At 35.6% G+C, this 14,607-nt stretch overlaps 5 protein-coding genes across 5 annotated transcripts; 3 read left to right on the top strand and 2 right to left on the bottom strand. All coding sequences in view use genetic code 12, as the record gives it.

Annotated features, from left to right (window-relative positions):
* Window positions 1-1,034: 1,034 nt before the first annotated feature.
* On the top strand, window positions 1,035-1,673 carry KGF56_001738 (uncharacterized protein; the record flags this gene model as incomplete). Its single annotated transcript, XM_049322892.1, has 1 exon — window positions 1,035-1,673. One exon carries the CDS (start codon window positions 1,035-1,037, stop codon window positions 1,671-1,673), a length of 639 nt encoding a protein of 212 aa, XP_049181196.1.
* A 508-nt stretch (window positions 1,674-2,181) lies between these two features.
* Window positions 2,182-3,855, top strand: CCT6 (chaperonin-containing T-complex subunit; the record flags this gene model as incomplete). The annotated part of the gene is made up of 1 exon (XM_049322893.1): window positions 2,182-3,855. The coding sequence occupies one exon, from the start codon at window positions 2,182-2,184 to the stop codon at window positions 3,853-3,855; it is 1,674 nt and encodes a 557-aa protein (XP_049181197.1).
* Window positions 3,856-8,401: 4,546 nt separating this feature from the next.
* KGF56_001740 (syntaxin-binding protein) lies at window positions 8,402-11,904 on the top strand (the record flags this gene model as incomplete). The annotated part of the gene is made up of 2 exons (XM_049322895.1): window positions 8,402-9,530; window positions 9,884-11,904. 2 exons carry the CDS (start codon window positions 8,402-8,404, stop codon window positions 11,902-11,904), a joined length of 3,150 nt encoding a protein of 1,049 aa, XP_049181198.1.
* A 72-nt stretch (window positions 11,905-11,976) lies between these two features.
* On the bottom strand, window positions 11,977-13,359 carry KGF56_001741 (RuvB family ATP-dependent DNA helicase pontin; the record flags this gene model as incomplete). The annotated part of the gene is made up of 1 exon (XM_049322896.1): window positions 11,977-13,359. One exon carries the CDS (start codon window positions 13,357-13,359, stop codon window positions 11,977-11,979), a length of 1,383 nt encoding a protein of 460 aa, XP_049181199.1.
* A 246-nt stretch (window positions 13,360-13,605) lies between these two features.
* On the bottom strand, window positions 13,606-14,349 carry KGF56_001742 (putative signal sequence-binding GTPase; the record flags this gene model as incomplete). Its single annotated transcript, XM_049322897.1, has 1 exon — window positions 13,606-14,349. One exon carries the CDS (start codon window positions 14,347-14,349, stop codon window positions 13,606-13,608), a length of 744 nt encoding a protein of 247 aa, XP_049181200.1.
* Window positions 14,350-14,607: the final 258 nt, after the last annotated feature.

Genomic DNA, 14,607 nt, shown 5'->3' on the forward strand with positions numbered 1-14,607 from the left:
CAAAAATCATTTTTCTGTAATCACTTTTTCTGTCCCTCTTCTCAATCTCCCTTCACCAAAAAACATCTTCCAATTGTAATAATTACTACAAATGCTATACAAGCCTCAATAGACTCTTTTTACATCCACTCTTTAGCCACCAAAACGTCTCATCTCTTACGGATTCTCAAGTCAGGGTTAGTAAGGATCAAGGTGTATGTCACATGATCAACTTGCACAATCTCTTTTCCACTTTTTGTGTTTTTCTTTGTTCTAGCACCAATATCCTGAGGCTTTCACTAACAGAAGACTCTTGTATCTGACAAGATCTAGGAGTTACCTTTCCAATATTCCTCCTCTGTTTTTTTCTTTCTTTTTTGTTAGATATAATGAACTGGTTTTCCCATCGCCTTAGCGTCAAGACTATTTACTCATTTTTTTCATTGCCTTCTTTCGACATTCGCAACGTGCTATTCTGCTATTTGCCAAGACCCCAAAAGCAACATAATGACAGTAAATCTACAGTCATTTCACTTAGAATAGAAATATTATTGCATACTATTTTAATCTCTTTCCAAACTCTTTTTTAGAACCTATGTTAATGCCTTTTGCTAAATTTTTTAGACCTTTGAAGCTTTACAATGCATCATTCCGCCTATCTAATTTAGGCCCTTTTGAATATTATAAATGATAATTTCCTCCAAAGGAAAATATATTCTCTACCATTTTCTCCATCGTAAACTTCTTGCATTAACATAATTTTTTTTTTTTTTATTTTTATTATTTAAAACCAAACTGCATTTTCATTTTAGGTCCAAAAATTTATGCTTGCATTTGTATCGACTACATTTTAATCGTAATATTATTGTAACTATTAAAATGAAATTTTCAAATATCATTGTAAGGTGGTGGTGGGTAGGTCGGTTTTTCACAAGAAGTGGTCCTACTTTCTCTCCTCTCTTTATTTTATTTTCTTTTTCTATTTAGCCTTTCTCTATATAATGCTGACGTTTTCTCTTTTGCCTATTACACCCATAAATATTCAATAATCAACCATGAAGGTATTAACACTCGCTCTCTTCGCTTCAGCTGCATTAGCTAATTTGGACATTTTGAAAAGAGCCGATACACCGAATCTTTGCGATTCTCAAGTCTGTCTTGATGCTGGAAAACATTTGGACGATAATTGTAATTCCGATGTTGATAATCTTTTATCTTGTATTTGTCTGATAGACGTTGATAATGATTATTGGAATAAAATGACTGACTGTGTTAATGGATGTGGTTATCAACAGGCAACTAACAGTGCTATTAGCAATAGTGAGTTGAGGCAGATGTATTGTGATGCCGCTAAGGTTTATTCATCTCTTTCTACAGAGTTATCAAATCAATCTGGCACAGAATCTGCTACTAACTCAATTGATTTTTCGGCCATCATGTCTGATTTGTCCAATGCCGCAACTGCTTCTGAATCCAAAGATCCTTCTTCAGCAATTGCAGCTATTTTGAACACTTTATCTGCTCTTTCAACTGAGGGGACAGAGCTGTCTGGATCTGGATCATCTACAACAAACTCACAATCTGGATCATCTGCTTCTACTACCCCAGGTTCATCCACTACAGGATCAAGTAATATTGCTGCTACAATTGGTTGTGGGTCCTTGATCTCTTTAGTCTTATTATCCATTTTGTAATTCTAATACATAGACAATCCATTAACAAAAAAAGAGCGTGCCATTTATGTTATAAAGGTTTTGTGTTTCAACTATATTTCCTCTTTGGGTTATACCTCAAAGTAAAATGTGCAAACCTAAAAAGTTGAGATCGAAGAAAAAAAAAAATTGTAAAAAAGAAAGAAAGACCTCTAGAACAATCACCTCCAGAACAATCACCACCCAAAAGAATGAAGAACATTCACCTCCCAGAAGAATGAAGAACAACCACCACCCCACTCACACTATCCTTTTGATAATGTGGGGTTTAGTCTTCAATAGGGTTTAGTGATTTAGTACAGAATTTGCTTCTTGTCCTCTGTTTTTTTCCTGGGGTGTATAGAATCGAATCCCTTTCTTGGACAATATACAAAAACAGTAATAAAAAAAAAAAAAAAAAAAAAAAAAAAAAAAAAAAAAAAAAAAAAAAAAAGGACTAGAACATCCTTTGGGTAGTATATATAGACAAAGGGTTTCTCTGGTTATTGATATGTCTTCTTCGCTCCAATTGCTTAATCCGAAGGCGGAGTCTTTTAGACGCGGACAGGCACTACAAGTGAATATCAATGCGGCTCAAGGTTTGCAACAAGTTTTGGCATCGAACTTGGGACCTAAGGGAACGCTTAAATTGTTGGTAGATGGATCTGGAGGATTGAAGTTGACCAAGGATGGGAAGGTATTATTATCGGAAATGCAGATTCAACATCCTACTGCAGTATTGATTGCTAGGGCAGCAACCGCACAAGATGAAATCACCGGTGATGGTACAACCACAGTGGTTTTATTGGTAGGTGAACTATTAAAGCAAGCAGAAAGATTTATTGGCGAGGGTGTCCATCCTCGAGTTATTGTTGATGCTTTTGAAGTTGCACGAGCCGAAAGTTTAGCATTTTTAGACAAATTTAAGCAGACATTGGACCATTTCGATAGGGAATTTTTGTTACAGATTGCTAGGAGTTCGTTAGTCACTAAAGTCACACTGGAAGTATCAGATATTTTGACCCCTATAGTTACAGATGCAGTTTTAACAGTGAAGGATGACGAGCTTGCGCTTGACTTGCACATGATTGAAATCATGACCATGCAGCATGGCAGTGCCAGGGAAACTGAATTGATTAGAGGTTTAGTATTAGATCATGGTGCTCGCCACCCCGATATGCCAAAGAAAGTGAAGAATGCTCATATTTTGATATTGAATGTCTCCTTGGAGTATGAAAAGACAGAAGTTAATTCCGGATTTTTTTATTCATCAGCCGAACAGCGCGAGAAATTGGTTGCTTCCGAGAGGAGATTTGTCGATGAGAAGTTGAAAAAGATTATTGATTTGAAAAATGAGGTTTGTGGAGATATAAATTCGGACCATGGGTTTGTTATAATCAATCAAAAGGGGATAGATCCAATGTCGTTGGATGTATTGGCCAAAAATGGTATATTAGCTTTGAGAAGAGCAAAACGAAGAAATATGGAACGATTGCAGTTGATTTGTGGCGGTGAAGCACAAAACTCTGTTGAAGACTTGACTCCAGAGATTTTGGGTTTTGCTGGTTTGGTTTACGAGAACAGTATAGGTGAGGATAAATTTACCTATGTCACAGAATGTAAGGATGCTAAAGCTGCAACTATTTTGATTAAAGGTTCCAATCAACATGTATTGCTGCAAACTAAGGATGCAATAAGGGACGGACTAAGAGCTGTGGCTAATGTCGTAAAAGATAAGAGTATTGTACCAGGTGCTGGGGCTTTTTGGTTGAGTTGTAATAATCATTTGCTAAATGACAAATCGATATCAAAGGGGAAGAGCAAACCAGGTATACATGCATTTTCCGAGTCTTTATTGATTATACCCAAAACGTTATCCGCCAATGCAGGATTAGATCAATTGGAGACCATCTCCAATTGCCAAGACGAGATAGCTGATGGTCACGTAGTAGGTGTTGATTTGTCCAGTGGAGAGCCTTTGGATCCTACAGTCGAAGGTATTTGGGATTCGTATCGGGTTATTAGAAATGCTATAAGTTCGGCTACAGGTATTGCATCTAATTTACTTTTATGTGATGAGTTGTTGAAAGCTGGTAGATCTTCGTTAAAAGAAGGCGGTGCTGGTGCCCCTGGTGCCCCTGGTGCTGCTCCACCCCAGAGTATGCCCCCCCCAGGAATGATGTAAAAACGTATATAGCAAAAAAAAAAAAAAAAAAGGATTTAGAGTTAATGTGAAAATTGCAACTTATACCTCAACTAAGAGTTTAGTAGTCAAGATAGAAGACTAAAAGAAGAAAAACCAAAAACCAAAAGAATATCACCACTAAAGAGAAAAATGCCAAAAAAAAAAAAAAAAAAAAAAAGCCTTCTAAAGAACAAAATTAGATCGGCTAATTTCTAGACACACCTAATACCTAACACCTAATACCTAACACCTAATACCTAACACTTCTTACTGATAAACCAAAAAGAAAAAAAAAACCCCGTGAAAGAGAACTAAATGAGTAGTTTCCAGGGCGTCTACTCTAAATATTTTGAACGGTTTTTGGAAAGTTTAAACGATGAACATGCTTTCTGCCAAAAGATATATAGAGAAAGATGAAAAAAAAAAAGAATAAAAAAAAAAAGGGCAAAACCAAGTTCCTGGAAAATACCCTAATTACGAATAACTTACAAGATTAAAAAAGGTGAGTTAGATGTGAATCAACCACAATAGAGATAAGAATTGTTGACTTGATGAAATGTGATAATTGGAAGCACATATAAGATATTGTTTCACACAAGTATCCGTCATCATATGGTTTTAATAAGGGCATATCAAGAAGTGGAAGAGAATTGTGGAGAGGGTAAAAGAGGCACATTTAACCTAAAACCGTCTACCTTAAGAAGATTCCACTTATTTACTTTCTGTCTAAATTACGTGAGGGGAAAGAAATTCTGCTGAACGGTTTAAACATAGAGATTGGAATGGATTTGGGCTCATGATTAGTTTATAAGTAATTTCTACGCTCGGAAATAATACATGCAGTCGGGAGTAACTTTTTTTTTTATTTTTTTTTTTTTTACTTCCCATTTCAAACATACGGGTTATATTGACTTGTCCTTCAATGTTTTATCCTCATTATAAGTTCAAGCCAAATTCAGAACCCGTGTGTCCTTCTTCAGGAAAAGACACAATGCTATAAAATTGGAATAGAACTTTAGCGAAAAAATTTCTACACACGGGTTTGATTTGCTACTTTCAAAGCACACACGGATTTAACCAAGTCAGAAAAATAGATTATAATAAACCCTAACTAATCACATATAATTGATTTTTTGAACAAATTTCAAATGGAAAAATAACATGGAGATGTGATTTGGGTTATCTGTATAGTAACTAGAAGCAGCAAAGCAGGAAGTAAGAAATGTTTTTTTCTTTTCAAGATAAGCCACTAGCAGGAAATGACATTAATAAATCTGCGCGATGAAATTTAGAATAAGGATCTATCCCAACTAAAGAAAAGAAAAGAGAAAAAAAAAATAAATTAAAATAAAGGTGGAATAGGATGTAATATAGAAAAAATCAGTTTTGACTTGAAACAAACAAGGCGGAATAAAGCATGGAGCAAAGTTGCTTAGATAGAAGGGGGATATGGTCTTTATCTCTCTATTGATGCTGCCTCTTCATAAAATAACAAAACCAAGAACTGATTTTTTATTTTTATTATTTTTTATTTTTAATTTTCACCCTAATACATACTCGAAATTAGACACCAGAGCATTGAAATAAATCGCAAGACATATGTGTAATATAATTCAATTTTTTCGGCTCGATTTAAATGGAAGACAAGAACTTTGGGGGCCAAAAATAGAAAAGGCATCAATGATTGGAAACTTTCCAAAAGAAGAAACAACACCGAAACTATACGTAGCTATTTTTTTTCCTTTTTTTTAGAGCCCACGTTGCGTCTCTTAAAGTTGCTTTTAAAAATATTTCATTTAATTTCCTTGGATATTTAGTATCTAGTGGAATTTGGAGGCTGGGGTTCAACTATTTGAATACTACTTTCTTTACGAACTTCTGCAATAAAGGCGGCTCCCCCAAAAAAAAACGTAATTTCATTATAACGTGAGTATGACTAAAAAAACATGACTTAACATGCAATTCTAGACGTGAGGTACAAAAAAAAAAAAAAATGAAGTGGAAGTTGAAGAGAAAGGAGAAGTAAAGGAAGCAAAGAATGGCCAAAAGATATGCGATGCATTGTGAAATTAGCTTTTGTATTTTTCGTTAGACTCAATCTAGAAAGAAATAATTGATTCTGATTTATGTCAGAGCCCTCTCAGGCGTTGAGAAACGGAAAATCACGTTCTAATGGTAAAAAAAGAAAAGAAAAAACATAGGACAAAGAGAAATAAATATGTGAGAAAATGAAAAAGTGAAGAAATAAGAGGGACTTTAAGACTTTTTGATATTTGGGAAATATGATGTGAAACTGTAGAATCTTGGAATCAAAAAATTGATTGGATAAGCATTTTTCCAGGAAAAAAAAAGAAATGAGGAAGAGAAAGGGTTCAAATAGAACATTACATCTTATTTGGTTATCTTTTTTGGTTATCTTTTTCACTAGTGTCCACCCCTCTAAATCCACCAACACTCCCCCCCCCCCCAATAATATGGCCTTTTCCACCTCTGAAAAAACAAATCACAATTATCTTTCATAACGCCGAAAGTAACAAAAACATGTTCTAATTTTTTTTTTCAACGACTAAAACATGAAAAAGCCTGCAAAATGTATTAGGTAATGCATTATACCTTAACTTGCTACACAATAATGCAAATTACATAAAAAAGAGAAGAAAAATAACTCGGACGCGATAAAGAGAGAGAAAAAAGGTAGCATTTCATCATAAACATAATGCCATTTTTCCATAGAGAACAGGTACATTCATGGATCAATCTTACGCTATATATTCTAAGTTTGGGGGAAGGAGGAGGAGGAGGAGGCAAATTTTTTTTTTTTATCTATGTTTATTGTATATATAAACACACGCATACAGTTCCATCTATACTTTATCGGTAATACCCGAGAATAACTGAGAATTGACTCAAAACACAACTCATTAACCTCCTCCTCCTCCTCCTCCCTCCATTATATATATTGATTTCCCACTGGTTGATCCATTGGTTAATGGATTTTTCCTTTCCTTTTTTTTCTTCTTTCAAATACTAAGAAAAAAAATCGATTTTGAAATTCATACTAGTTTCTTTCAAGTGGAGAATCAGTACAGGTTGAAATAAGGGTGACTTTAGAAGGGAACTATTCTGTAAAAGTATAAAAAATTTCAATCAGAAGGTAAAAATATTTATACCTTTTTATTATTTTTTTCCTTTAAAACATTTCAAGGATAGGAAAAGTTTATACGCGTTTTTGAATCGTTGAAAGGCATCCAAAATTATAGAGGACTAGAGACGTGTTATTATAGCTAGTTTACGTTGATAAACAGAGCTAATACTTTTCATTGCATTACCATTTTTGCATATATATATATATATATATATTTATCGCCTTTTTTTTTTCCAAGTAAATCAAGAGTACCTCGATTGAGTGATTCCATTTTTATTGCCCCTAAAACTATTTATCTGGAAAAATCACAAAGTGGAACTAGCAACAAAATAGAAGATAATTTTTTTGTTTCCCTAATAACAAAAAAAAAAAACCTAGAAGGACAGTATTTTCAACAAGCAAAACTTTAAAAATTAAAGTTTTATTGAGAAAAGACGATCTATATTGAAATATCTTGAGGGTTGAGTTACACAGGTCTACCCTATCAAAAACGTTTTTCTTATATTCATTTTTTTTTATTTTTCTTCATCATAGAAGAAAGATACCAAGTTTAAGTTTTCAACCCATTTGATATTTATTAGGATTTAAGGATAAGTTATTGTCTCCCTTTTTGATCCTTATTGTAACAAAAAGTGATTTATATCTCGACTAAAGCCTAAGAAGAAATCAAAGACCAACTATTTATTTTTTTTCCTAAATTTTAATCTTTTTCGAAAATTTATTTTTTTGGATCTTTGTTATTTATTTTTTTTAGTTTTGGCATTTATCAAACAAAGAGGAATTTTTATTTTTTTTTTCCATTCTAGATAAAGGATTATCATTGGTATAACAAAGTCCTTTCTACTTACAAAGACAGAAATAAACACATTACAACTAATTTGTTTTTTACAAAGGCTAAACTGATTAAAGTTGTATACACATTTATTTCATCAAAAGGATTTATTGCAAAGGTAAACTTTTTCTCATAAGAAAAACAAAATCACTTCAAAAAAAAAAAAAAAAACAAAAAAGTCAAAATCTAATTATTCCATTTAACAGTGTACAAAATTCAACCCTCAAAAATTCCATTTGGTCATTCTTGAAAATAAGTGGAGACATTCTTTTCACTTTTTGGAGTTATTAGGATCTGGTAAAATCAAAAAAAGGAAAAAGAAAAATTAAAGAAATTTCGATTTTTCTAATTGGCTTCTTGTTGTTTTGGTGAAAGAAAGAGAGGGGGGCCAAGAAACCAACCATGTTAATTGAGAAAGCAAAAGCTGTTTAAAAATTGTCTAAATTGAAGTTAGTTTTACGTTTAATTTTTTTTTTTACTACTGGAGGCGCACTCTCTCCACCCTTGAAAATTTCACCAAAACAGTTTACACATTTTTTAGACTTCACTATCAATAAGAAAAAGGCGTGATGAACACAATACCAAACGGTGACTCAAAACTGTCACAACAACAAAATCAAATAAACCTTCTACATCCCACAGCAGCAATTCCAACAACAACCACAGCAACAACAACAACCACAGCAGCATCATCAGCATCACCACCACAATATGGCGAAGTACCTAGAGTCAGTGGGAATTCGTATCTATATCCTGCAAGTCATAGCATAGGCAATCACCCATTGTCCCATATTCATCATCAGCAGCAGCAACAACAACAACAACAACAATTGCAACAATTGCAGCAGCAGCAGTTGAAACTGCAAAGGTTTTCCAATCTCCAACAAGATGGACAACAATCAAAACTCCTATATCATCCATATCCACCACAACCGCTAGCCTACCATTCACAAGATATGTACAACCCCAGCCAGCTACAGCAACACCAGACGCAGCACCAGCAATCTGAATATGCCCCAAATCAGTTACAATCACCAGAATACGTAGTTCATGAGAGGCAACAACAGCTACAGCAGCAAGTACAACCTCATTTAGGGATGGCTAGTGTGCCTATACCTCACTACACGATAGCAGCGGATCAATATCAACACAATAGAGATGCTCTCCAACAGCAGCAGCAGCAGCAGCATCAATGGGGAGGCTACACGCAACACCCCCAGCAGCTGCTGCTGCATCCGCAACCGCAGCAACAACAACCCCAACAACCCCAACAACAACAGCCACAATCTACTACACAATCTTATTCACAACCAGTTGGCAAATCTCCAAAACAGCCAAAGAAGCCAGGAAGAAAACCAAAAAAAGGATCTGAGGAAGTTGATTTCACTTCAACTTCAGCAATTCCTAGGACATCTCCGGCAACATCTACAAGTCCGCCCTTAACAAACTCAACAGAGTCTAAAACGGTAACGAAAAGGTCGCGAATGGGGTGTTTGACATGTCGTCATCGTAAGAAAAGATGCTGTGAGACCAGGCCAAGATGTACTGAATGTTCAAGATTAAGATTGAATTGTACCTGGCCAAAACCAGGAACCGAACACAAGAACAAACCAAAGGATCAAAAGGAGGATGAGAATACTATTGATCACGAGATTTATGGTCGAATTAAAGTGTTGAGAGGAATCGTGGAATACCGAAGTAAGTAGGAATAGAACTAGACTAGAGAGAGAGAGAAGGGGGGCGGCGGAAGAAAAGAAAAAAGTAGAGCAAAGAAGATCCATTTCGGCTGATAGAAGTTTTAATTTATTAAAAGAAAATTTACCTTGTAATATTAATCATATATATATGTATATGTATATATATTCATATATTTATCTTTAGGTGTATATATATTCACATAATTATCTTTAGGTGTATATATATGACGTCCTAACTATGTATATATATTTTTCACCAGCCAACAGAAAAAAAAAAAAAGATATACTTGTTTTCAACAACAAAAAAAAAAGGGCACGTATTCTAAAAAGTTGTAGTGTTGGTGATAGCACTAGGTTTGCCCAAGATGTCGGTTGAAACCAAGAGTCTAAGAGATAGACAGATTTCTATCTTGGAGAGGATGCTCCATTTGAATAAAGAGGGTTCTGCCGACCTAACGTTGGCTTCCAAGTCGGAGGAGATAATATGGAAGGTTTTGGTAATGGATGAAAAGTCAAGAGACATTCTTTCCTCGGTACTTCGCGTCAACGATTTGCTCCGTTGTGGAATCACGGTGCATGCTTTGGTTAACAAGAGAAGATCTAAGTTACCTGATGTTCCTGTTATATATTTCATTGAGCCAACAAGAGAAAACATTTCCATTGTGATTGATGATTTGAATGAAGACAAGTATGAGAATTTTTACATTAATTTTACAGCCCATATTGATAGAGACCTCTTGGAAGATTTTGCTAAACAAGTGGCACTACTGGGAAAGGCTAACCGTATTAAGCAAGTTTGGGACCAGTACTTGGATTTTATCGTTACTGAACCCAACTTGTTTTCTTTGAATATCTCAGACATCTTTACAAAATTCAATACTTCGCGAACCTCGGAGGAGGAGATACATCAATTAGTTGGAAAGATTGCCGATGGTATATTATCCTTGATTATAACTATGGATGTTGTACCTATCATACGAGCACAGCATAATGGACCAGCCGAGTTTGTTGCGCAGGAATTGGACTTGAAAATTAGGGAACATATAAGCAATTCAAAACTGCTGGGTAGTGGATTTGATACCAATGGCTCGAGCTTGAGTCAAAGACCTGTGATTATTTTGTTGGACAGAAATTTCGATTTGGCTTCGATGTTTGCTCATTCATGGATATACCAATGTATGGTTAGCGATGTTTTCCAATTGAAAAGAAATACAATCAAATTGATTAAACTGGGGAAAAACGAAGGCGGTGGTGGCGGTGGCGGTAATGAAGGCAGTGGCGAGACACCAGTGATAAAAAACTATGATATTGATCCTCGTGATTTTTTCTGGAACAAGTATTCCCAGTTGCCATTCCCTGATGTCGTTGAAAATGCTGATTTGGAATTAAATTTGTACAAACAAGATGCAAAAGAGATTACAAACAAAACAGGGATCAGCTCATTAGACGATATCGATCCGAATGCTAATGCCACTGCCAATATCCAACAAGCAGTGGAAAAGTTGCCAGAGTTGACAGCTAGAAAAGCTACATTGGATATGCACATGGATATTTTATCATGTTTGATCAACGAGTTGCAAGAAAAAAATTTGGATACATATTTTGAAATTGAACAAAATGCAAGCAACAACGATGCGAAAAACATGAAGGAGTTTTTCGAATTATTGCAAAAGGACTCCACAAAGGATAGCTCAGTGGATAAATTGAGAACTTTGATTATATTGACATTAGTTGGTAACTTGAGTCTGGAAAATATTTCCAAAGCTAAAACAACTCTAAAGAACAAGTATCCTGAGCTCAACATGGACGCGTTTGATTATATACTCCAATTTAAAGATAATTCTAAACTCACAAATTTATCATCATCATCATCCTTGTCATTATTAAACGACTCAAACAACCAAAAGTCATATGCCAACTCGTCAACTGCATCACATTTAAACTCATCTGCCCTATTGAGCGGGTTGTCATCTAAGCTATATGGTTTAACTGAGGGGAAAATCTCCGAAGGTATAAGTTCTATTGCATCGAGGATCAAGAATTTCATTCCTGAAAAAAAGTTGTTGCCAATTACAAACATTGTTGAGGCAATTATGGATCCTCAGAACTCTTCTGCCCAATCGGTACAATTGACAGATGACTACCTCTACTTTGACCCCAAATCACGCGGCGGTGGCCATTCTAAGCAACCTAAGCGCCAATCATACGAAGATTCGATTGTTTTTGTAATTGGAGGTGGCAATTACCTCGAGTACCAAAATTTACAAGAGCGAAGTCATGAACCAGGGAAACCAACAAAAAATATCATATACGGAAGCACAAACATTTTGTCCTCTAAAGAGTTTTTGAAAGAGTGTGAAAATTTGATAAAGTAACTTTTTATTCAAAGTAAAAAAAAAAAAAAGAAAAAAAAAACAAAAAAAAAAAACAAATTGGAAGGGGACATCCTATAGAAAAGTTTTCGTTTCAGTCAAGACTTGTGTAGAACGCGTAGAGTCTAAAAACAACACTTCGCAATCTTCAATATCTTGTAGATTTATCTCTGTGCGCCCAGCTGTAGAACTTAATATACCAGCAGGCGTTAATAATTGTAAAGAATATCTTAAAGAGGTACTAACCCCCTTTTCAGCCAATTCATTCAATGCCTCGTTGCTAAGAATTAAATTTTCCAATTGCGCTCTTTTCGAAATAATGGTCTTTGTCTCTTCAAAATTGTAAGGTAACGTCCTTACAATTAATAGTCTATCAACTAAATCTGGCGGACATCCATGGGGAGCTCTTGTTTCAAAATCATCCGACCCTTTAACAGTTGTCAAACCTCTATTTGATGCCAAAATGACGATGGGGGCTATATTGCTCTCCAAGGCTTTGTTCAAGTAAGTGAAAATTTCCAAATCCAACATGTTGACTTCGTCAATGAACAAAACACCTGGTATCAACTCGGCAACACCTTGGTCAATATACTTTGACACGACTTTATTAACCTCGCCTCTTAACTTATCGGTGATTTCTGTTTTCTTGGGTTTTAATAGTTGCCCCATCATACTCAACACATCTTGACCACCTTGAGGTCTGGCATTGGCCACATCCAAGTCATGTAGCGTTACATCCTGTACGATCTCCTTCTTTTTGTGCACTTCTCCCTTGGGAAGTGGCACATACTCCTCTGCTTCCAAATCGAATTCCGTGGCGTAGGCATCTGAACGACCCACTCTTTTGACTGCTCCGGTATTTGACTCGATGTAAATAACATCACCAACTGATACTCTTTCCTTTTGCAAGGATTCATATATGCTAGGATCCAAACGTAAATTCTTCGTCCCCTTTGCTGTCTTCAAACCAACAACAACGTGACTTATAGTTTTCCCATATCCACCAAGAGGATTTTCCGCTTCTTCAGGGGTTAGTTCAATAACCTCCCCTTCGTAAACCTCTTTGGTTTCTTTTATTCTCAACCCTATTGCCTTTCTAAAATTTTCCATTAATGCACTTGTCTTTTTAACTTCGGCAGAGTACAATTCAGATCCAACAATTGGGCAAAATGGGACTTTAGGTCCCAATTCCTGCGATACAGCTAGTGCCAATGCAGTTTTACCGGTAGCAGGTGGTCCTGCTATCAATACTGCTTTTCCTGACATTCTCTTGCTTTTAATCAAATCAACAATAATTCCACAAGCCTCTCGTGCATCGTTCTGACCGACAAATCCGCCATCAACCAGTTTGGCTATTCCGTGTTCATTCAAGCCAAGACCCTTAATATGAGTATGCGCAGCAGTTCTGTTCTCCCTTTGAGACGTCTGATTGTCATTGACTTCCGATATTTGTACCATTGCAACTTTGTAGCTGGAATGAAAAGGGTTGGGAACTTCTTCTTTTCTTTTTCTTTTTCTTTTTCTTGTTTTTTTTTTCTTCAGCAATTTTCCAAAGCTGAAGAGTGAAAAAAAAAAATAAAAAAAAAAAAATGCAAAGAAAAAAAGAATCAAGAGAGACAGAGAGAGAAAACATACTAACAATGTGGAGGGGAGAAGAAGTGATGAAGTCAAGATGAACAGAATGTTGATTTCTATATACACAACTCAGAAGGCTTCATCTGGAATCTCTATTTCATCGTGTGGCTCCTTTGGTTCTTGAGCTTCGCTCCATTGCGTCACATCGTCTATATAGCTCAAAATTGTCTCGACACTTTTGCTATTTTTTGAACAATCTAGAGGTAAAAACTGTACCATTCCAAAATCATCTATCAAGTTTGCGAGTCTTGTGGTTAGTTTTTTAAATTTCGGGTTTATTTCGTCTTCCTCTTTTGCTAATAAGTACGGATCAGGGTTAAGAAACTGTTTCAATCTTCTCTGTGACACTTTATCCTTGATCAAGTCTATCTTTGAAAGAATATTCAAATGTGGTAGTTCCAATAAGATCATCGCCGACATTGCACTTAGTGTGCCACTGAAAAATTTCGAACTATCTATAATAAATGAAGACTCTAGTAAGTATGTAGCACATAGGTTGAAATTCAAACTGGTTTTTAAATGCTGCACTATTGTTGGCAATATGGGAATATGAGTGTATAATTCAATTTGTCCAGGCATGTCAAATATTAGATACTCATCGTTGTAGTCTCCAATCTCCTCGTCTAGCCAATCTAGATTGTTCAAGAGGAACTCAAAACAGTAAACAAGTCCACCATTCGGTCCAAGATCCATCTCTTCCATAACATCTTGGAGAGATATCAAGTCTCGGATATCAATTGTAAATTCATATTCTGTAGGTTCTGCTGCTGGGTCGAGGTTCACAATATGCGCCCGACGTCCTATTGTTTGCATGTGGGCTATCATGGAATTGCAAAATGTTGATTTGCCCACCCCGGCGGGGCCCATTACTAAAACACCAGTCCTTGACATTATGATTGAAGGGCAGAGAGAGAAAAGAGAATAAAGCTAATGTGGAAGATGATGGAAGAACAAGGTAATGATGATGATGAAGAGAGAGGGAGGGAAAAAAAGAACAAAAAAAAAAAAAAAAAAAGAAATTGGAAAGCCGCACAAATGTAATTTCTTTCTACTTTCTACACCAACAACTAT

This window comes from Candida oxycetoniae (genome assembly GCF_023343755.2).
Source record: "Candida oxycetoniae strain CBS 10844 chromosome Unknown scaffold85, whole genome shotgun sequence".
Classification (NCBI taxonomy): Eukaryota; Fungi; Ascomycota; class Pichiomycetes; order Serinales; family Debaryomycetaceae; genus Lodderomyces; species Lodderomyces oxycetoniae.